Genomic DNA, 22,995 nt, shown 5'->3' on the forward strand with positions numbered 1-22,995 from the left:
CCCGCGCCTCCCGCTGCTGCGCCCCCCGCGCCCCCTACCCACTCCCGTGTCGCCCCCACACCGGCCCACACCCCCTGGGTGCGCGGCGGCCTGTTTGGGCACGTCCTCGGCGGGCCGATTTTTCGGCTTCCCCTTCGGTTTATAGGGGCCGCCGCTGTGGGTCCGTCCTCTGAAGAGGCTGGGGCGTCATCGGGCTGGTTAGGAGCGCTGCTCTTCGGCGGGGACACTCAGTCGCTCGGCACCGCGGAGCGGGCTGCGTCAGGTGGCTGGCCCGGCGCGGCGCTCGCTCGCTCGCTCGCTGGCTCTCGGGCTCGGGGCTGCGGCGCCGCGGCTGGAGCGAACCCCTGTCCCGGCGCGGGGCGGCGGGCGGCCGGCGGCCGGAGGGCAGGCAGGCAGGCAGGCAGGCACTGCCTTGCGTGTGAGTGCACCTCACTCACATGTAAGTCCGGCTGCACCGTGGCCTCCCGCGGAAGTGCGAGTCGCCCGGCGCGGGCAAGAGCCACCGGGGCCGGGACAGGGCAAGGGCGCCCCGGCGCTGCCGCCCTGCCCGCGCCTCCCGGGCAGCCCCCAATTCTCTCTCTTTTCTCTTTTCTCCTCTCCATTGGCGTGCCCAAGAGCCAAACCAAGGAGCGCCTGAGGGTAACAGCAAACTCGTGCCATCGCGCCTCTGCACTTTTCTTTTTTGAGTTGTTTGACATTTCTTGGTGCTTTTTGGTTTCTCGCTGTTGTTGGGTGCTTTTTGGTTTGTTCTCGCCCCTTTTTCGTTTGCTCATCCTTTTTGGCGCTAACTCTTAGGCAGCCAGCCCAGCAGCCCGAAGACCGGGCAGCCGCGCTCCGCGGCCCCGGGGCAGCGCAGCGGGGATCGCAGCCGAGTCCCCCGACACGGGGCGCACAGGGGCCGGCCAGGCCGAGGCCGGGGGCAGACCGGGCGCCCGGGCCAGGCGAGAGCCGGGCACCCCGAGGTGGCCGAGCCGCCATGCTGAAGATGGCCATGAAGATCAAAGCCCGAGCGGCGGAGAGCGAGAAGAAGACAGCGGCGGCTGCGGCCGAGGTGGCTGCCGAAGCTGCGGCGGCGGCTGCAGCGCTGGCCGCGCCGAGAGAGCCGCTCGCGCCGCGGAAGAGCGGGGACACCGAGAAGACCCCGAAGACCCCGAAGAACCTGGCGCGGGAAGCGCCCCCCGAGAAGTTCCTGACCGAAAAAGAGCGAAAAAAGATCGAGAAGAAGCTGCTGGAGCAGAGAAGAAAGGAAGAGAAGAAGAAGGAGAAGGAGAGGAAGAAGTTGGAGAAGATGCAGAAGAAGAAGAAGAAGGTGCCAGAAGCCCCGGAGGAGCCTCGAGGCCCGGCGGCCGCCGCCGCTGCCGCCGCCGCCGCCGACGACGAGGGCGCCGCGGAGGGCGCCGGCGGGGGCGACGAGGGCGCCGGCGGCGCGGGCACGAGTAGGGCATGGGCCGAGTGGGACACGGACTCGGGCGACGAGGACGATGCCTACTACACGGCGCCGCGCGTGGGGGGCGTCGTGTGGCGGCCCGGGCCGCTGAAGGCCGGCGCGCTGAGCGCCCACCTGCCCCTCGTGGTCTTCCTGGTCTTCTCGGTGCGCAGCCCCTCGTGGGTGCTCAACTTCCTGCTGCAGAAGCGCACGGAGCAGGGCCGCGGCTGCGGCTTCGTGTTCGGGGCGACCTGCTGCTTCCGAGTGTTCCTGGGCTGCGCCTTCTTCTCCTACTTGGGCGGCCGCGCCAAGCGCAGAGGCCGCGGGCGCTCCGGGGCCACGGGGGCCTTCGGCTCGGGCCATGGCGCCCGGCGCCGGGGGCGCGACGAGCGGCTCATCTAGTCAGACCCCCCACCCCCGTCCCCGCCACCGCCACCAGACACCACCATCGCTGTGTAGTGTGGATTTTTATTGAGTATTTGTGTGTGTGTTTGGACACATTTTCCTTTTCGGTTGCTCTGTCCTTTGGTTCGTGCTCGCCTCGCTTTTTCCACACTCCCTGCTCTCTGGCTCTCTCTGTGTCTCTCTCTTCTTTTCGAAAATTTTCCAAAGTCCGGGCTCGGGCTCGCGCTCCCTCCCCTTCCGCCCACCCCGGCCCCTCGGCGGCGCCCGCGGGAGGGGGGGGCCCGCGGCCTCGGGGGCCGCCGGGCGCCGCGGCCCGGGGGGTGGAGCGTTGGCGTCGTGCGAGGGGTCGTCACTGGCTCGGAGACGCCCCCTCTCCCCCCGCGGCTGGCCCGGCTGGGGCCCGAGCCAGGGGGGCGAGGGGCGGCTCCCCGGCCTGTCCCGTCCCGGGCCGGGCGCGGGCGGAGGGACCCCCCTTCCCGGGCACCCGGGGGGGCGCCTCCCTCCGCCAGCTCCCGCCCTCCCCGCTGCCGCGGCCGCTGCCGCGGCTGCTCCTCATCCCTCCTCCTCCTCCTCCTCCTTCCACCCCCCTCGCCGCCGCCGCCTCCTCCTCCCCCCGCCTCCCCCCGCCCGCCGCGGCGCTTTGGGTCGGGGCGGCGGCGGGGCTCGGGCCGAGGCAATAAGAGCGGCGGCGGCGGCAGCGGCGGCAGCAGCTCCCGCAGCTCCTGCTCTGGTCCGCCTCGGCCCGGCGGCGGCCATCAGCCCCCTCGGCCTCGGCTCGAGGGGCGGGGAGCTGCGCGCTGCCCTCGGTCCGACCGACACCACCTTCCCCTCGCGCGGCCCGCGCCCCGCAGTCCGCCCCGCGCGCTCCTCCCCGAGGAGCCGAGTCCGCGCCCGGCCCGCCCGCCCGGCGCTGCCCCGGCCCTCCCGGCCCGCGTGAGGCCGCCCGCGCCCGGCCCCGCCGCCGCCGCAGCCCGGCCGCGCCCCGCCGCCGCCGCCGCCATGGGCTGCCTCGGAAACAGTAAGACCGAGGACCAGCGCAACGAGGAGAAGGCGCAGCGCGAGGCCAACAAAAAGATCGAGAAGCAGCTGCAGAAGGACAAGCAGGTCTACCGGGCCACGCACCGCCTGCTGCTGCTGGGTAAGGGCGGGGCGGGGGGCGCCGGCCCCGGCCCGGCCCGGGGGCCCCTCGGGGCGCCCCGCAGGCCGCGCGCGCCGAGCCCGCCCCCCGCCCCGGGCGCGCGCTCCCGAGCCCGCTGCCCGCTCGCGGGCTCTGTCTCTGGGGGGCGAGGCCGGAAGGGGGACCCCGGGGCGCAGATTCGGCTGGGCGGGGGCTCAAATTCGGGCGGGGGGCCGTGGCGGCGCGGGCGCGGGTCCCTCTCTCCCGGGCCGCCCTTCCTCCCTCTCTCTCTCGCCCTCCCCCTCGCTCTTTTTTCTCTTTTCCGCGAGGCCTACACGACGCCAGGGGTTTGGGTGCGTGTTGGGGAGGGGGAGGGGGAGTCCCACAGGGCTCGGGAGACTGCGACAAAAAGAGGGTTTCGGGGACAGGAAATGGGGTGGCGGGCAGAGGGAGGGGACCCGCCTCCGTGGGGTGTGTGATTTGTTGGGAGAGAGAAAGAGGGGCCAGAGAAGGAGGGGGTGACGCGGGGGGGCGCCGCGGCGGCGGAGGGGGCCTCGGCGAGGGGAGGCTTTGGCGGGGGAAGCGGCCGAGGAGAGTGGGGGGGGCGGGTGACATCAGCCCCTCGGAAGGGATCGGAGTGGTAAAGGTGGTGCAGTGAGGGGGAGGGGGCGCGGGCGAGTCGTGGCGCCGGAGTTGGGGGGAGGGAGCGCGGCGGCCGCTGGGCGCGACTTGGTGCGTTTCGGGCAGGACAGACTGTGTGTGCGCGGAGCAGACGTGTCCCGGGCTGGGCCGGGCCGGGCCGGGCCGTGGAAGGAAGAGAAGGAGAATCAAATAAAATAAGACCAAAAAAAAAAAAAAAAAAATGGAGTTACTACGCTAAGTGCCCAGTGAAGCCAAATGACACGTCATTTTTACAGTATGACCTTTTTTTCCCCTTCCAGACATGCAGGCTTTTTGAAAAGCAAAGAAGAGAATTAATTGTAGCAGATGCCCGCCCCCCCCGCCCCCCGCCCCGCAGCAGCGCCCCCCCAACCATTAACACACACATTTTCCTGTTAGTCGGCCACATTGAGAGTGCTTTGTGAAAAAAGAAAAAAAAAGACATTCACAAATCAGATAGAACTGGAAAATGACATTTGTCTGTAAATGGCTTCTTGGTCTGGAAATGGCGTTTTTTTGGTCCTTTTCAAGGTGGGAGGGGGGATTGAGAGCGCTTTAAGGAGAAGATTTTTTTTCCAGGTGGAAGGAGATGAAAAGACATTAATTAGTTGTTTGTCAAGTGACATTTGGTTGGTTGCGTTTTGGGTTTTCTCTTTTGATTGCGGTTTTTCCTCTTTGGCCAAAAAAAGCGGAGGGGGGGGACATTATTAACTACAAGGAGATGGCCTTTTCTCCTTTTTTCTTAAAGGTGCTGCTTTGGGGAAAAAAAAGAGAAGCACAAGAAAAATTGTTGAAATGACCAGAAGATAACACAAGCATTAATTAGTGTGGAAGTTTTCCACTTCCTGAGTAATTTGGCTGAGTTAATTTGTGAATTTGCTAGGTTAAGACCTAGTTTATGGTCACATTTCAACGAAACAGCTTGATTGTGAAGAATAAAATGTGTAAAAGGCTGGTCTTTCTTTGTGGTGGTGTTTGGTTTGCTTTTTTCGGATGGGTCACGTCTTTGTTCTCCTGGGTCCAGATTTACGTAAAGCAGAAAATTATTAAGTGAAAATAAGTCTCTTTGGTGTTTTATGCATTTGGAATCTCAATAATTAAGTGGTACATACGTTGAAGTCGTGCCTAAAAGTTCTAAAGGTGGAATTGTGCTGTGTGAATATTAATATACATATAATTTGATTTCAAAGTACAAGCCTAGAAAAGTCTAGAATCTTTCCTAACAGTAATGCTATCTTGCTGTCTGAATACTAATCGAAAACAAGTGTGATGCTAATGGTACCTTAAATTTCCAACACCTTTGCGCAGCGGTCACAAAGTCTCCACTTAAAACTGGAGACTGTTGCTCTGATCACACCTTGCCTCACTGTGGGCTAATCTTCCTCAAGTGTCCTGGTCTACATGGCTACATTTGACTGCTATTTATTGACAGCCCCTGCCACGGGGGTCTGCAACCCAAGCCAGGGGTTGCATTGTTATGTGGTGATTCTCACCAAATGATGCCTCCCCCCAACAGAGGAAACATAATGATGCCCCAAATCCTCTTTTTCATCTGTCTTAATTTAATGACATAAAAATTGAGTGAATTACAGTACCACAAGAAGATCTCGAAAAAATCTTTTCAGTCCGATTGTTTAATTTCATTAATGTGGAAACTGAGGCACAGCTCTGTTTGTGCCTGTAAAAGAGAAGTGTTACGCATTTTAATTCCGAAATAAGAATATTGGGGATTCTGATTAATGTTATATATTCTCTTCATGGAATCTCTTAATAGTGCCTTTTAATATTTTAATTTATGAGAGCTAGGCTCATTAAGATAGAGTGTTTACTTTGAAATCAATGTTTCTGTGGAAACTAATTTTAACTTTTACAGATATTGATTACAGCCTCGTGAGAAGGCAAGTGAAGGAGGAATGCTTTGCTCTTTTGGGCAGTAAAACAAAACAATTAATAAAACTGAAAAAGAAAGAAAAAGAGGGCTAAAAAACCCAAACAGGTTTGTGTGGGAGGAGGACGAAATATTGTTCACACAGGATTATTTATTGGAGAGAGCGCGCATTTGCAGAAAAGAAAATGGAAAAATAGCAGTCCTCCTTCTAGCTTAGTGAAAATGGTTTTTTTTCTGTAAAATTTTATTTTTACAAATATGATTTAAAATGGAGGCGTGTGTTCCTTCTTACTCTTTTAGTTGGGGAGGGCTGTGGGATCTGAAAATTCAGTGGTTTCCAGGAATATTTTTCCTTATGATTAAAGTCTTGTCCTTTTAATACTTCTTACAGTTGGTGCTGCATGTTAATAATGGTTCTCAAGGACTACAGTTGATATTAAAAATTTTTTTGAGAAAATAACAGAAAATTGATGGTCTCCCATTTTCCCCTGCAGTATGCTTGTTGTATGCAGAGGGAATTTATCTTTAGAAAGAGAGAGTTTGCGGGAAGGGAGGGTAGATAAAATGTAATGTTGTGGTTTTAGGGGTTGATTTTTAAGTAGCCCAAGGCGAGGGAAACCTGCACAGAAAGAAGCTGCATTGTGAAAATGGTTAGAAGGTTAGTGCTGCGTCAGTACGTGATCTGGAGGAGACTGCAGCGTCTGGGCATTGTTTGTGAATCTTGGGTATTTTAACCATGAAACATCTGACAAACAATGAATTATGTAGCTATGTACATTTATGGGCACATTTTACCAGTGACTGCTCACATTTCAGAGATTCAGTTTCACAGTTTTAACTTCAATTTTCCTTTTCCCCCTCAAATGACAAAATTGCGTCATCCCCTCTCTTTGCCCCTTTGCTTGCCCACCCCACAAATTTTAAAACAACCAAAAGAAAAAAAAAAGACACCTAAAAACAGTAAAACCTTTATTTCTTGTTTGTTGTTCTGATGGTGAAATACTGCAGGTAGACACAGAGTTGGACATTTATTTCATTTTCTTTGCATCGAAATGTCCAGGAAAATTGCGAGTCTATTATTTTGTTTGTTTTTTGCCTGTTGCTTCTATGGAATAAACAGCAGTCCTCTCCCTGCCCAAAGTGAGTAAAATGCCTCCTTCATAACCTGAGACTTACTTTCATTTTCTAGGTGCTGGAGAATCTGGTAAAAGCACCATTGTGAAGCAAATGAGGATCCTGCATGTTAATGGGTTTAATGGAGAGTAAGTGTCCAGCCTGCGCAGGGGCGCACAGTCAGAGGAGCATCCTGACCCTGACCTCTAGGAAGTTTAGGTGGGGGTGGGGGGCTGGGCAGCCCATTTTCACTTAAGTTTTTCAGCCTGCATTTAGAAAATCCTGGGAAGAGCTTGTTAGGGGTCTCCCCCCCCCCCGCCCTGCCCTTTTAATCTTCGGTGCAGCAACAAATAATAATGGTAATAATAATAAAGCCCCAGGGTTCTCGTAGAACAGCTCCCTTTCCCAGGAGAATAGAAGCAGGTTGGCCCCGTGACTGATCTGCCGCAGACCTGCCCACAGATTTTGGTGCAGTGGGGTCTCCAACACAGCTGACACTGGTCGCCACCGTCCCCTCCTTTGCCAGGCGCAACCCCTGCAGAGCGGGGTCCCCCACCCCACTCCCAGCGGATTTCAGCGCACCCAGGTGCAGGATGTTTTAAACTATTGGGGAAACACTTTCAATAATATTCCCACATAAAAGAAAGTTGGAAAAGGCAGCCCTTGTTAATAATTCCTTATCTCCCCCCCCTTTGGAATTACATTATGGGCAGATCATTGTTTCCCTTTGTAAAAATCAATAGTCTTGCCTAAAGACTCAAAAAGGAGACATTTAAGCAATGGAAAAACTGGGAGTTAGGTACTTCTGGCCCATTGAAGGGTCATTTTTGCCTTTGAAAAGTCCTTCCAGGCATCTTGGTATAGGACAATGTGACGATACCGCACTGAAAATAAAGACTAAAAGAGAGCCTGTATATTAGGGATGTAAAAGATAAATATGAGCCCCTGCTTGCCATGAATAATGCAAATGGAGAGGGGCGCTCAATATAATCAGGGAATTTGCTTTTCTCCCGGACCCCAAATGGGCCTGTCCCTCATTCTCATGTGACAAAATGTGTGAAACAGAACAAGCTGTTTACCAGCCTGTTTTCACTGGCGAGAGAGCAGTTAACCCCACTAGATTACAAACACCTGAAGTCACTAGTCTGCCATTACTAGCTGGTTAGCAAACCCACTCCCTTTCTTAAACCTGAATTCAATTGAAAATTTATCCCTCAGTTATATGCCTTTAGTTTCCAAAGGGGAGATTGAGTGAAGGTGGCATAGTTTAGTTCAGGTATGCACCCAAAAAGAAAACAAACCAATAAAAATCTGCATACTGTCACCTACTGTGCACTAGGCACCCTGCTATGCACTAGGCACCTGGGAAACAAAGATGAATTTTATCACCTCTTAGAAGTAAAAGACCTGCACTGACGGCTGCTCTTTATGGAAAATTCTAGAATTTCTTAGATAAGGGGGTAAGAGAAGGATGACGTCACCGATACAAATGGACATTTTAGTTTAGGGTGCTTTTTATGCTTTAACTGTGAAATTGGAAAGGAAATTGGAGTTATCAATGTGCACATACACGCTGTCAACCAAATATCACTTTTACTTGTCACAGACCAATTCTGAAATTCTTAATTCCTGACACACCCTTCAATAAAGCCCTGCCACCAGAGATTGCCATAGGTCAATAAACAAAAAGCCTGAAACAGACTTCTAGCTATGAATTTGTAATTTAAAGAAAAATCTGGCATAATTTATTTTCCCTGCAACTTGCTGGACAGAGCTTCTTCATGAGGCTACTGAAGCAAAAATAATTTGACCATCTACCCTCTAGATAAATATTTTGATTAAAACTGGACATGGCTAGCCTTTTTAAAAGGATGCAGCGGCCGCTGTTTACCTTAGCTGGAGTCCGATGAAAGATAGGACATCCTTGAAATAATTTACTTAAAGTTCTATTACTCTTGAGATTGCCCTGAAATTTTTTAATCTTTAGAGAAAGGATTCTCTTCCCTAAGTGAGCTAGTCTGTAATGCAGACGAGGCATTTAAACCAGAACTTCTCTTTTCTATTTTCTTCCTAAAAAGAGGAAGCGACATTCCCAGCTTGCCTCCTTTGTCGAGGAAGCCATAGGTAATCTCCGAGGGTGTTAAATTTAGCCTGTGAAAGTGACATACAGGGGAATTCTTCATGTGAGTCTGGAAACCTTATTTTTATCTCGCCAACTGAGCCTCCTTTTTTCTTTTTCCTCACTGCGGTATTGCAACAAACTCGGTTTCCTTCTTAACTAGGAATTCCCTATGAAATGACATCCGTCCACTAAAGGGTGTTTTCCGTGGTGCAGGGCCTTTTCCTCCTCGCTCCCGTAAATGTGCGCTTTGTTAGGGCTGGGCTGAGCTATTAAATTTGCCTTAACTATCCGCAGGCTGCCGTGCCAATTACATTTTTAGAGTAACGTGTAATATTAATCTGACCTTCAGAAATACAGAGGTCAGATGTGGATTTTCCTAACACAAAGCTAACTCTTTTCCTTATGTTTAGTGCCACAAAAAGAAAATGCCATTAACATTGGTTGAGCTAATAAGCTAATCAATTACAAAACCACGTAGAAGGCTTAGCCATCCTGCCCTTCCCACCTTCAAGGAGGAATTCCTACCATTTATGAAGAGTTGGGTTTTGAGTGGTTTTTTTTTGTTTTTTCCCCGCTGCCTCATGGTCCAGGTACGGTTTTAACTGATGCCAATTTATGGGGAACAATCACTTATAAATAAAAACATCTTATAGGTAGTTTCCCCAATGGGAGGTCATTAATATTGCACCAGAAAATCCATGGGCAAAAGTCACCCATGTCTGTGCCTTTGTGCGTTCAGGCACAATACTGAAGATTGAGATCAGGGAGAATAAGGAGCCTCATGCGCTGCTATGTTCTCGAAAGAATTATGAGATTACTCCCTGCTCTAGCTCCCTAATGCATGTACATTTAGTGAAAGCACACGAAAACAATTATGTGTCCCTCCTGTACCGACATGAGTCTCCAGAGGGCTCTGCCGATGCTGCAGCGAAGGCGCGGAGGCTTCCCTCCACGGCCTGCAGCCTCGCTGGACCTTCCAGTTTAGCCAGAGAGGCGACCTAAGAATTAACGGGAGGTTGAGGAATGTGGAGAGGCTGTGTGGGGTTTTTGTGAAATTGCGGTGCCTTGCAGATTAGGTGAGCTTTCAATCTCTCTTTAAAAGGGGCGGCGAAGAGGACCCGCAGGCTGCAAGGAGCAACAGCGATGGGTAGGCACATTCAAAAACAGAAAAACTTTTTAACCAACCAACAAACATGAAGATCATACTGGGAAACTGAGGGCAGAGGCCTGGGAAGAAAGCACAAGTCATTTAGGGGCCATCAGCCATCTTGGTATACGTTTGCAAAAGACACGTAAACAATGTCTTAATATTTCAGAGCACGTGAAGTGCAAGACAATTTTTTTGGCCATCCGTAAAGTATAATTAGATCCAGCTGGGGGAAAGTTATGGATTTCTGCATTCTATGATCAGTTTAGGATTTTGAGAATTGATGTGTTTTCACATGGTTTCTGTTTCCCCCAGCTCTCCATTTGAATCGGCTACTTGTCTTTAAAACTATCTGCTAAATTCATCTACTCAATGGTTGGTCTGATTTTAAGATTTCAGATCTCCTTGAAAAAAAGAAAACACCTCTATTAAAATACATGGTGCCGCACTGTCCTTAGTTTTGAAAAAAATGTTCGGCACCTTGCAGGAGGTCATTGTTAAGAATGATCTCGAAAAGCCTTTGGTCTTTTAAAAATTATCACATTTATTTTTATCCAAGGTATTTTATGTTAGCTACTGGATAGGAAATTAACGATGGCATCCATCTTTTTTTTTTCCATTCATTATCATTTTTTTTTTTCCCCCACTTCCTGCATCTCCACTATCCATCACATGCAAACACACACACGCGCATGCCAGGTAACCCATTCTGGCTCTGCTTGTCTATTCAGCATGCAGTGATGGAGCAGCCATTTCTCATGAACATGCAGAGCCCACTGACCTAAGCCTAGAGCATCTCAAAGAAACAGCTTCTGTGGCCGGGGAGGGGCGGGGCAAAGGATACTGGGGTCAGGACAAAGTAACTGACACATGTTTGTTCATCTGTTTTTTTTAGAGTATATTATCCCTAGATGATGGCTACAGTTTCTCATCTTCCCGGCTATGTCCTATCACACTTTGCATGCTGGAATTGCCTGGTCTTAGGAACTTCTAATAAGAATAATATTCTGTTGTCGGGGGGAGGGGGGATGGGGCCCTACCACCTAACCTCTAAAGATAACTGAAAAAACAAAAACAAAAACAAAAAAAACAAAAATGGAATGAAATCCTTAATTGGCAAAAATGTAGCGTAGCAACAATCCATAAAAGGCATCTACGTAAATAGTGACTAATTGACAGTGTACTGTACCAAAAGTTGGCATTTGAGAAATATGACAAGTCCTTATTGAACAAACAACCTACTGTGTACTAGAAGCTGTGCTAGAACCCTTGAACCCTACTAATACCTTGCCTGCACTTCTATCTGTGACTCTGTTCTACAAGTAAATATAAGTATTAACATACGTGATAAATAAAAATTCTCTGCATGTTTCAGCAATCCCTGTATCCTGCGTCTGTCTTCTGTCTTTCTTCTTTTGTCTGTCTTTTCCCACAAAAGCACAAAGATAAGATAGAGCACTGAATGAAACTTAGTACAACGTATCCTTCCCTAACCACTTAGCCCACCGGGTTGGGGTGGCTCGTAAAATTTGAACCCGGCTAATCTGCTTTATACGTAGGTGGGGAGGGGGGGGGCGTGCTGCAATGTCCTAAACATCCTTCCGGCCCCAGCTTTTCAGTCCATCAGAATTCTAGCAATTGATATATAGATATATATTTTGGCTTTAAGTAGTTGAGAGACATCTGAGAAATTTTCTCTGAATTTCACAATCAGTGTTAAATTCATTAAGCGATAGTAAAAATGATGATAAACCTGCCAGCCCCCAGGATAATGTCTCCATCTACATAGTAATTGCTTCAATGGAAGAATTTTATGTTTTAGTATTACACACCCGAATTAGATTTCAGATTTCTATTTTAGATGTTTTATACTTGATATACTCCCACACCTATTCACATACGTAGATGAATACTGAACACGTTCTCAAAATATCTGTATTTAAGACTGGAAGTTTTCCAATCATCATACTACTACTTAGACCAAAATATCAAACTGAATGAAAGAACCTTGTTTCTGGAAATACTTTTCTCTTGCTGTATGTACATTTGGGTATTTAGGACCCAGACATATCTAATTTTTAACTATTGTGGGGCCTTAAAACCAAAGATTCATGGCTCTCGTTACCATGGAAATGGAGCCTGTTTTTAATGAATGGGAATGGATTTGTCCTATGGGGTTTTAAGTAAATTTAAATTCATAAGTGAACGGGAGGGGCAAACACGCGTCCTTTTAAAATCCTAACGTCTAACTGATTTTAGATTATAGCACCAAATCTGGACATCGCTCCTAATTTCAGAAACAAGCTTCAATTCTGCACGTACAGAGCAGAGAAGTCCCACAGAGGGGTGGGCACTCCCAATCCCTTTATAAGGTGGTTGCGTTAGGAGTCTGGGGGCCAGAGTCACACTTCAGATTGGGCACAAGTTCCACCCTCCTGATTGGCAGCACCTCTCACTGTCGTGGCTTCTCCTGAAGGTCTCCTGACTTGCAGCACTTTCATGTAAGTGGCCACGAGGGGGTTCCTGGTACTGCCTGTCGTCCCCCATGGCACAACACGCACACCCTCAACCACTGACAAGAACAGCACCTCTAAACTCCTTATTCCCGTCTAACAGGAGCAGTGTCTCAAGGCCAGTTAGCGGAGGGCTGGTCCCGGAAACAGGCGAGATGAGACCACTCAGAAAACGAGGGCCACCCCTCAAATAAGTATGCATATATTTGTTGAAAGGATAAAATGCTCAGGAAATAGTAGCTGTTACAATTATTTGAAAAAGAAAAGACCAAGTTCTTTGCGGGGCAGGGCTGTTGGCAGGCGGACGCACGACCCCCTCAGCAATCCCCAAACCTCGAGGTCTGCCTCCCTGGGCCCCACGGACCTCTCAGCTGGGCTGCAGGTGCTATTAGCCCCCGTTGCATTTCCTCTGCGTTAATGTTCTGTCCTGTCCTACTCCAGAGGGATTACACGTTTAACTTCTACCTGAATTCCGTGACTCTTGGTGAATTAGCCAAGTGAATGCTTCAAAAATTGGGAATCTCAAGATGTTTTTTAAAACTTACACGCAGCAAGAATCAGGCTCTCTCCCTTCTCCTGTCTCGTGGCTCAGACTTTCCCTCTCTCAGCCTCAGTTTCCTCCCTTGTGAAGATAGCACCTTAGTTCCACGTGACAATCACATCCCAGGGCCTAATACACAGTAGGTATGTCATTCACGTGGTTCCATTTCCCCCCACTCCAAAACCAAGAAGTGAGGTAGGGGGCAAGGATGTGGCAGGATTTATACCCCAAGCAAAAGGTCCTTGTTTTCCCCTAAAAACACAAACTCGAGAATCTTCCCTGGCTGTGCCTCAAATGAAGGACAGTTTCTGAAAGACAGACAGCACTTCAACTGATGTCACTGGGTACCACATTCCGTCAGGGGACCCTAGAGGTCAAAGGGTGTGACCTTGTGGTCCCAGTGACTGAATGTAGAGCTGACCACACAGGGCATCCTATATGTCCCAAGTTAAAATCAAAATTAAAAAGCTACAAACCCTCTAATCTCTGCTTACTGGAGGGGACCTCCACCACCACCACATATAAGTCCCAGATCATAAAGACTTCTGGGGGCAGGATCTTATTCCTGTTCACATCGAGGGATCGATGTGTGTTAATCAACTAGAAACGTCATTCATTGCTGCTGGCTGCAGTGACAGACACACAATGACTATTTAAATAAGTAACAGGGCCGCAGAGGCCTGAAGTGTGTACTGACTCCAGCCCCAACCCCGCCCGTGCCCCCCACTCCTGTCCCCGCCTCCCCTCACCCCACACTCTGGTTCTCGGTGTACTAACCCAGCTAGGAGTAGCCCCAAGTCAAGCAGGAAACTCCCCTCCCCAACCCCCCAATGACACCCCCCCCAACAGGGATGTTGATGAGGGCATAGGAAGCTTTTAGGAAGTGTTGGTGTGCAGTGGGGGCTTAAAGCAGATGGAACCACTTCTGAAACAGTAAATGAACATGTCCGACTTGCGGTACAGTAGCCTTGATCATTATCTCGATGCCAATTTGCTAATCTACCCCAACGGGTGTGTCCTCGGGACACACTTGGGAGGTTATAATTTGAAACCACCTTTATCCAGGAACCTCCAATCTGTGCACATATCTGAACCCATGACTCCTTCAAGAACAGAATACTATGCTTTTAGTTGTAATATCTTGGCTAAAGTGACACTGTTAGTCAACGTGTTGCAACCTGACTTTTTTTTCTTTTCAATCCCACTGTAGTGAGAAGGCAACCAAGGTGCAGGACATCAAAAACAACCTGAAAGAGGCCATTGAAGTACGTGCTTGCGTCTCCCCCATTCTCCTAGCCCCCCCTTCAGAGGGCACCACCCCCTGACCGCTTTGCTCACTCACTTTCAGACCATCGTGGCCGCCATGAGCAACCTGGTGCCCCCTGTGGAGCTGGCCAACCCTGAGAACCAGTTCAGAGTGGACTACATCCTGAGCGTGATGAACGTGCCCGACTTCGACTTCCCTCCTGTAAGCTAAGCCCTGAGCGGCGCTGCCGCAGCCCTCCCCTACACAGCAGACAGCAGGTGGTGAGCGGCCAGGTGGGAGCTGTGCTCACCGGTCCCCTCCATACATTACGCAGGCACACCAGTGTCAAAGCCACACTTCCAGCAAAACACATCTCAGTGCTATCGACTCTCAGGGAAAAGTTAATTGCATAAGGATCCTTAATGTTTAAAACAAAAATCACTAATGATCATTAGGGCTTTGCGGAAGATGGATGAGCAAATTCTGTCAGCCCTTGTAAATCTTGGCTCACGGGTCCCCACAAGTAAACATTACATTTCAATATTGCAATTCTCACTTTATTAGATTATAAATTTTTATGAGGGAAAAAGTCATGAGTTGTGGTAGCCTTAATTATTCCCTCATACATATCTTATGACGGCTACAACTCTGCTAAGTATGGCACACAAATGCTAATTGTCCAGTTAATTGAAATATCCTGAGATACCAAGGAATGCAGAAATAAAATGCCAGCTCTGAGTTTTATAAATGGGAGCTATTCTTATCTTAAACAGTTTACCATTTAACCTTTATTAAGGTTTTTCTAAAATCAGTCCTTGCCTCTGGGCAAATGGAATCTTTTCTCATTATTAAAAAAAAAAAAATGTAAATTTTAACTCAGATTTTCTTCTGCACCCCCTGCCTGGTGTGTGGGCCACTGTTTGGAGAGATTCGTCTGCTCCCTAAAGAACTACTTGTAGGGAACACAAACCACCCATGCCCAGGCGTGGCCATTTTGACCCCGTTGTGGGGGAAGAATCGTTTATAAGCGGGAAGGGGAAACAAGATGGAAAGATGCGCGAGTTTATAGGGCCCAGAAGGAAAAGACTTGTCTGCAGCTAAAACAATGAGTTACTGTTGCCTTTTGTCAGACTTTCGTGGGAATTCGTGTTTGTGTATTTTAAACGGGTTTGGCTGTAAACTTACAGCAGTGGGAAAGCAGGATTAATAAGTATGCTTAGGTACATTGTTTTAAATAGCATTTGTCTGGAAAAAATTCAGGCGGTAAAAATATACATAGCACAGCGCAGACTTTTTCATGAAACGTGGTTCTATACTTCCAGCTGGAGAATAAGTAATGGCAGTCTAGAAACGTGCCAGAACCGGAACCCGTTACTCGTCCTGCTGATGCCTGGACTTGATGTCCTCGCCTCCTTTGACTCCTTCTCTTGAATTCACCTTGGAGGAGAAGCTCCTCTTTCCTTGTAAGGGAAGGTTGTCCCCAAATAATTAAAAATGTGTTTATGTCCAGTGAACTGTGCATCCTGACCCACTGCAACTTGAAACAGCTCCGAGGTCATTTGCGCTTCTGCTTCTTCCTGTGAAATCCTCCCCAAAGGACAGGCACTGGCAAGGCCAGATTTGCCCAAAAAAATGTACCTAGCCAAACCCGTTTAGAATACACAAACACGAATTCCCACGAAAGCCTGACAAAAGGCATAATAAAGAGATTTGCCATAATATTTTTTGGTAAAATTTGAATTTTCCTTCAGGGAAATTTCCTTATAGATGAAATTTCTTGTTTTCACAACACTGAATCATTCGTTGACATGTTCTCCTAACAGATTAGCATATATTCTTCCCATAGAAGCAATTGTGTGAAGAAACAAAACCCGTCAGTAATTTACTCCTCGCCCCCCGCCCAAAGTATAGGAGGAAAACTACCCAAGACCAGTAATTCACAGTGAGATGAGATCGGCAGGAATTAATTACTTCAACTTTTGAAGACGTTTACCATGTTGAATGAAAGTTCTTCATGCGAATTAATTCCCTAATTTGGCTCGCAGTTGGCAGTCACACCAGCTGTTGGTCACAGAGGGAACCAGGGTCTCAGTTCTGATGGCAGCCTTCTTGAATTGGTGCAGCTTCGTATCTTGAAGCCTTCTTCCCCGTGTTCACTTTCAGGAATTCTACGAGCACGCCAAGGCTCTGTGGGAGGATGAAGGAGTGCGTGCCTGCTATGAGCGCTCCAACGAGTACCAGCTGATTGACTGCGCCCAGTAGTAAGTCACTTCTCTCCCACATCAGCACAGACACGGGCACAAATGGGGAAAATACTACAAACCTCGACTCTCGCTTTCAAAGTTACTTGCAAATGAGTTCTTTTCATAGAAGCCAGCCAGTTATTCCCACCTGCAGTTAGAAAGTTCTACTCTGATTCACTTGTTTTATAAAGCCCCTAATTGCACTTTTTAGTGCAGTGACATTATTTTATCTAAACAATTAATGCCTGTTAGAGCAAAATGATAATTACTTGCAATAAAGTGATGTGCATAATTAATTAGCTTGAAGTAACTAATTGAATTGACCTCTGAGCATTTAGGGAGATAGGGCAGCTCTCACACTTTGGATAATGTAAAAATATTTTATTGCTATAATTTGAAAACACAAAGAGGAACGATGAGAACAAAAATAGGCCTCCCCCTTCCTTGGTAGCTGATAATCGCTCTGCTGTTTCTGCTGTCAGGTACGTGACTCCAGAAGCCGCCAGAGCCCTATGTTGCTAAGTCACATTCATCTGAGTTGGTTTTGGGTTGAATTCTGTTTCCTATCCTTATTTATTCATTCACCCGGGGCTGTAAATCAAAGGCGCTTCCCCCCATGGGCTCCTTGCTCTGTCCCTTCGTGGGCTGTCTTCCAGTGAACATAACACACGCGTGGAAAGTTGCCTTGTAAACAGTTTACGAACTCGCTCATCCTGGACGAGAGAGAAAATATATGATGGTCAGAGCTATAAAAACATTTTTAAAAATCTTTATGTTGCACCAAGTGGTCCCAGGCATGATATTCTCAAGTCAAAGTGTCTTTTGTGACTGGAGGGGCACAATAAATATTTGGGATGTTTCGGCCTCTCTTGTGTAAGTAGCTGAAACTCAGAAACGATTTTGCTATAGAAAATATTAAGTAATCAGGACCAAGGTACCAGGCTGGCTGGCGGAAAGTTAAAGTTGCTTTATTTGGGAGCCCTGAGCCTGAGGAACTTATTGTGAAAAACAGTTGAATAAACAGCAGGGAGGCGGAGGTAATCACAATCAGACAGCACACAAAGCAGGCTCCCTAGGATGCGCCCTTCAGATGGCAGTGACCGAGGCTGGGGTCTGCGAAACCTGCAGGCTGATCGATCGCTGGCTCTGCTTTCTCCTGAGAAGGGGCGTCTGATGATTTTCAATGGTCACACATAGAGCTGTTTCATGGTTTAATATACAAGGAAATTTGTATATTTTTTCAAGGAACAGAAAAACAGTCCATTTCGGCCAGTCCCTGTGACCCCAACCCCCACCCCCTCTTCAACAAAGTCCCTGATTTTCACAAAAGTTTGAACTAAAAGCTGGAAGTGCTAATTATAGTAACGCAAAACAAATGGAAATCCTGGAATTGTTTGCGTTTTGTATTTTGGATCCAAGTCAGAAGTACAGGTACGAGATTAGGAGGGTTTAACCATCCCAGTGTTGAGTGTTCTGGAAGCGGGGGAGGTTGGAGAGTGTACCAACTTCGTTAATTAACAGTTTAGCCAGGGTTTTTTGTTGTTTTTTAAATCTCATACCATTTAAAAGATTTTTTTTAAGCAATGTTAAATTACTACTGCAACTTTATCTGAAAACGGCAACATCTGCACAGTTTATGGAAAGTTTTAAGGAAACTCAGAGAAAAGGGGAACAGAGCTTAAAACTTTTCAAATGTCTTCCCCGACGGGATGATTAAAACAGCCCCACCTTGGCACTGACCAGGACGCTTCTGGTCTAACTGCCTTTATGTTAAAGTTGAGACACTGGTACCTTGCCCATTTCTGAAGCCGCGTATTTTTATTTGTTGAACTGGGGTTTGGCTGGCCCCACTCCAGATGTCTCTCTCACAAGATTTGGTGCTGATGATCTATTTATAGAACTGTGGTTCGGTTGCCATGGCAACGCGCTGGAGGCCAGGGCGGCTGGGGAGCTATTTCTGGCCTGGTGCTGTAATGTAAGACTGATTGGGCAAGTTAGTATATCCTCCGAGCCAGACTAACTCGAAACTGGTAAAAAGGAAGGAGGAAAAAACTTATAGAATTTCTTCAAATAGACTTTTCTCCCTTTGTGATTTTTCTTTTCTGATTAGCCCACTTTAAAACAATTCCAACTTCCCCACCAACCCCCCCCCCCAGCCCCAAAGAGCTTGTTTTACCATTCTCCATATTAATTAAATTAGTCCGGTCTTTCCAAAGTGATTTTTCCTTAGGTGTGTCTAGTCGAGCAACACGAGCAAGAGATTTCTTGCTTTGGGAAAAGTGCCAGCGGTGGAGGGGGAGGTGGGAAACAGTGCTTTTCCACAGAAAGCTTTCTTGTCACGGCTGGTAGTCTCTGAGACCCCAGCCCCTCTGTGTACATGCTCCCAGCCCATAGGAGGACCCATCACCTGGACGGCGTGAGATTTTTTGAAAACTAAAAGTTTCATATCTGGAGTGTTCCATTAACGGAAGGGAACTTTGTGTTTGTTTCCTGTTCCGTGTGGTTAGGGCAAAAAGGGCCCCTTTGTGGCAACTTCTTTTGTTCTCTTTAATAAGTGAGATTCTTAAAAAGTTAGAAGGGATACCCATTTTGAATAACTCAAACAATCTCATTTTCATTAGTCCCTTGGGGGAAAAAGCCCTGCTTTTAAATGTTTCTTTTTTTAAAAACACTACTTGCCATTTTTTAGTCAAAGCCAAACAATTTGAAACTTCAACTTTTTAGTCAATCAATATGAAATGGCGCAAAATCTGACAGGCCTGATTTTGGGCCCTCTGCTGGTTGATTTGGATAGAACCAGCCTTCAAAATTAGAACAAGACCAGAACCCCCACCAGTGCCCTGTGCTGTCCCCGCAGGCCAGGGGCCCAGAGAGCCTAGCTCCTGATCGCTAGATCTACTTGTCAGCGATACACACTTATCTTAGAAAGGTGGGAACAAGCAGAACTTAAGCATAAGCTTTGAGTGATAAATGTAACCAAGATGAGCAGAATCTCTTTGACTCAATGCCATGTAAGTGCGGGATGATCGTTTCCATTTGGCTTGACTTTGTAGAGAGACAGGAATGGTGAGCCACTTGGCATGAGCCCTCTCAACACCCCCATGTGTCTTTCTTTTCCTCCCAGCTTCCTGGACAAGATTGATGTCATCAAGCAGGCTGACTATGTGCCCAGCGACCAGGTAGGCAAAAGTTCTCATAATCGAGGACTTGGAGCCCTCTTTCCAAGCTGGTCAAGATTTCTGCTCCAGATTGGAGACTGCTAATATTTCTGTGGTGAGATCCGTTGACCTAGATTCTGTTTTAGGATCTGCTCCGCTGCCGCGTCCTGACTTCTGGAATCTTTGAGACCAAGTTCCAGGTGGACAAAGTCAACTTCCAGTAAGTGAATTAAAAAAACAGAGACAGTGGGTCCTCAGCATTCCCTCTGGCAGTCAGAACGGTGGCAGGTGGGAGCCCTTCGGAGTGACCAGGTGTCGTTTCTGTCCTACAGCATGTTTGACGTGGGTGGCCAGCGCGATGAACGCCGCAAATGGATCCAATGCTTCAATGGTATGGAAGCCGTGGGCTTCTCTGCTCTTTAAGGGCATTCTGCTTTTTTAATTAAGGATCATTTTCGCTTCTAACATGCATTGCTTTTTCTTTTGCTTTCTTGTGCTGAAGATGTGACTGCCATCATCTTCGTGGTGGCCAGCAGCAGCTACAACATGGTCATCCGGGAGGACAACCAGACCAACCGCCTGCAGGAGGCCCTGAACCTCTTCAAGAGCATCTGGAATAACAGGTGTGTGGAGCGACCCCCGGCTCCCTCCCAGCTGCTTGTCCAGGAGTCCTATTACTGACCTCACGGCCCTGCGTTTGTACTGCTATAGACAAGAATCTTGCGCGGGCATCCCACAGCCCTTGCAGGAAGAATGCTTTCTGTTCCTGTGCGTTAAACCTGCTTCCCTCTTTGTTAGATGGCTGCGCACCATCTCTGTGATTCTGTTCCTCAACAAGCAAGACCTGCTCGCTGAGAAAGTCCTTGCTGGAAAATCGAAAATTGAGGACTACTTTCCAGAATTTGCTCGCTACACTACTCCTGAGGATGGTACGTATGGCCTTATGCAGTTGATCGGCATACATTTCAGCTTAATGGCCCTGTACAGTCACGCACGTTAAAAATTTCCGTTCTCGGAGGTGGTTCATTTAGGTGATTTTTAAAATTCACCTAAATGAACCACCTCCGAGAACGGAAATCTCCCCGCAGCCCCCGCAAACTATAAAGGCTCTGTAGGGGAAGCAAGAAAACTTATTTCCACTCACTTGCATCTGGAGAAATCCACGAAGTGAAGGGGCTGCAGGGGTGCCAGCACTCTAGCTGTGCTCCAACCTTCCAATTACTTTCAGTAACAAAATATTTCTGTTTTTCATAGCTACTCCCGAGCCCGGAGAGGACCCACGCGTGACCCGGGCCAAGTACTTCATCCGTGACGAATTTCTGGTGAGTAGAGACTGTCTTTAGTTCTCTTTGCTTGCCCTCTTCCTCTAAAGGATGTAAGATTACTTAATTCTAAATTTGGGGATTAAACTATCCAGTTCTTCAGTTTTATCTCACGGATGGCCAGTGTGCATTTCAGCGTTTGCACCCCCTCTTACTTGGTTTTAACAATAGCTGGTCAGCAGTCCTTGGTCGATGTCCCCATGAACGATGAGGGGGTGTCTGCACAGGTGGCACTAACCGTGTTCCCCTATGTTTGTGCCGCAGAGAATCAGCACTGCTAGTGGGGACGGGCGCCACTACTGCTACCCCCACTTCACCTGCGCTGTGGACACCGAGAACATCCGCCGGGTGTTCAACGACTGCCGGGACATCATCCAGCGCATGCACCTCCGTCAGTATGAGCTGCTCTAAGAAGGGAACGCCCAGTTTAATTAAAGCCTTAAGCACAATTAATTAAAAGTGAAACGTAATTGTACACGCAGTTAATCACCCACCATAGGGCATGATTAACAAAGCCACCTTTCCCTTCCCCCTCGAGTGATTTGGCGAAACCCCCTGCTCCCTTCAGCTTGCTTAAATATATTCCAAATTTAGAAAGCTTAAGGCGGCCTACAGAAAAAGAAACAGGCCACAAAAGTTCCCTCTCTCTTTCAGTAAGTAACATAACAGCAGCAAACAGAAATAAAGAAATAAATGAAATAAATGAAATGAATATCGTCTTGTGCAGCATTAAAAAAATCAAAATAAAAATTAAATGTGAGCAGAGGATGTGACTCCTGTGGGTTATTTGCGGTTTCGAGCAAACGCCCATTGGTCATGGATCTGACTGCATCAGAAGTAGGGAGGCCCCCTGCTGAGGTGACAAGGCCCCGGGCTTATATGTGGGTGGAGAATCTTCCCTCTCTCTGTCTGTTTTTGTTGACCTAATCTTTGGGTTTCTGAAAACAATTTGCAAATAATACAAAATGTCCACCCGGTGCTCCCAAACCCATGCCTTGTGGAAAACCCCTAGGCCCTGTGGGAGAACTCGTTGCTCAGAGTCGCTGCCTTTGCGGAGATTCTACCAACTCAGGCCCTTAGACAGGGTCACACGCTCTGCCTGTTTACCCAGAGTCTCCCCAAAATAGGTGTTAGATTTTGACTTTCTGTTCAGTCTTAAGATATGGACCCAATTACGTGGGGGAAGTTTAGGAATGCAGTTTCAAATCTGTGAGGGAAAGTGGGGTTATTCAAGAAATGGTGCACAATATATACATATATTCAATCATCGCACTGTACACTAAATATCTTGCAGTTTTGTCAATTACGCCTCAATGAAGCTGGGAGAGCAAATAGAACAAGAGCTATCAAAAGAAAGAAATGGGATAGAAACAACTGGCTAGCTATTTGGGGGGAAATTTAAGCTAGATCCCTACCTCATTCCATACACAAATGAATTCAGTCACACGTTTAAACACAGGTTTAAATACAAAGAGGTACTTTAAAAACGGCTATTTTTACAATTAAAGTATCGGTTTATAGAAGGCCTCTGTAAGCATGACCTAAGATCCAAGAGCCATAAAGGGGGGAGGGGGGAACAGACTACATAAATATTAAAATCACATAGAAAACCATATGAATGGGGGTGGGGGCTGGGTAAAAATCTGTAACAAGAGGTTAAATTCCCTATAAGCAAAGAGCTCTGAAGAATTAATAAGCAAACCCATCACAAAAATGGGCAAAGTACATAAACATGCAATTTACCTAAAAAATGGGGAAAACGTGGAACTTCACTCACAATGAAATGAAATACCAATAAAACACATCCATTATTGTGGGGAGGGGGTGGTCATCTGCACCCATGGGCCCCACATCAAACTTGGTGAAGGTGTAATAGATTGTGGCTTGGACCTGAGCTCCACTTGGGCTCCCTATCCTTCACCCCCAGGTTCATCCCTTAAGCTTGTGGTCACCCTGGTGTGGCTTCCTGGACGGTGGGGGGAGGAGACCAGCTTGTCCCCAGCATCAACCATTACACCCTCTGAAACTGGCAGAATGGGACATTAATGAAGTTGATTCTGTAGTTCAGGACAAAAATCCACTTCCTGCTCTGTT

General features: G+C 48.3%; 2 protein-coding genes across 10 annotated transcripts in view; both read left to right on the top strand.

Moving 5' to 3' along the window:
- Positions 1-6,758, top strand: part of LOC103547036 (neuroendocrine secretory protein 55) — a 51,319-nt gene extending 44,561 nt beyond the window's left edge. The window contains exon 2 of the mRNA XM_070588592.1: positions 6,686-6,758. The gene's annotated coding sequence lies outside the window, so the exon portion shown is untranslated. The remainder of the gene's footprint in view (positions 1-6,685) is intronic.
- LOC103565402 (guanine nucleotide-binding protein G(s) subunit alpha) overlaps positions 1-21,667 on the top strand; it is a 66,727-nt gene extending 45,060 nt beyond the window's left edge. For 2 of the 9 annotated variants that reach the window (XM_070588584.1, XM_070588578.1), the window contains exons 2-13: positions 6,686-6,758; positions 9,834-9,878; positions 14,143-14,197; positions 14,281-14,400; positions 16,342-16,439; positions 19,546-19,600; positions 19,726-19,799; positions 19,912-19,970; positions 20,082-20,202; positions 20,378-20,508; positions 20,834-20,901; positions 21,166-21,667. In XM_070588584.1, coding sequence (XP_070444685.1) covers positions 6,686-6,758; positions 9,834-9,878; positions 14,143-14,197; positions 14,281-14,400; positions 16,342-16,439; positions 19,546-19,600; positions 19,726-19,799; positions 19,912-19,970; positions 20,082-20,202; positions 20,378-20,508; positions 20,834-20,901; positions 21,166-21,312 — 1,046 coding nt within the window. In that variant the 3' untranslated portion in view covers positions 21,313-21,667. Of the gene's footprint in view, positions 1-233; positions 440-2,465; positions 2,970-3,064; positions 3,302-6,685; positions 6,759-9,833; positions 9,879-14,139; positions 14,198-14,280; positions 14,401-16,341; positions 16,440-19,545; positions 19,601-19,725; positions 19,800-19,911; positions 19,971-20,081; positions 20,203-20,377; positions 20,509-20,833; positions 20,902-21,165 lie in introns of those variants that run through there. The other 7 variants (XM_070588581.1, XM_070588585.1, XM_070588582.1 and 4 more) reach the window with 7 other exon arrangements.
- Positions 21,668-22,995: the final 1,328 nt, after the last annotated feature.

The sequence above is a fragment of the Equus przewalskii genome, chromosome 21 (genome assembly GCF_037783145.1).
Source record: "Equus przewalskii isolate Varuska chromosome 21, EquPr2, whole genome shotgun sequence".
Taxonomy (NCBI): domain Eukaryota; kingdom Metazoa; phylum Chordata; class Mammalia; order Perissodactyla; family Equidae; genus Equus; species Equus przewalskii.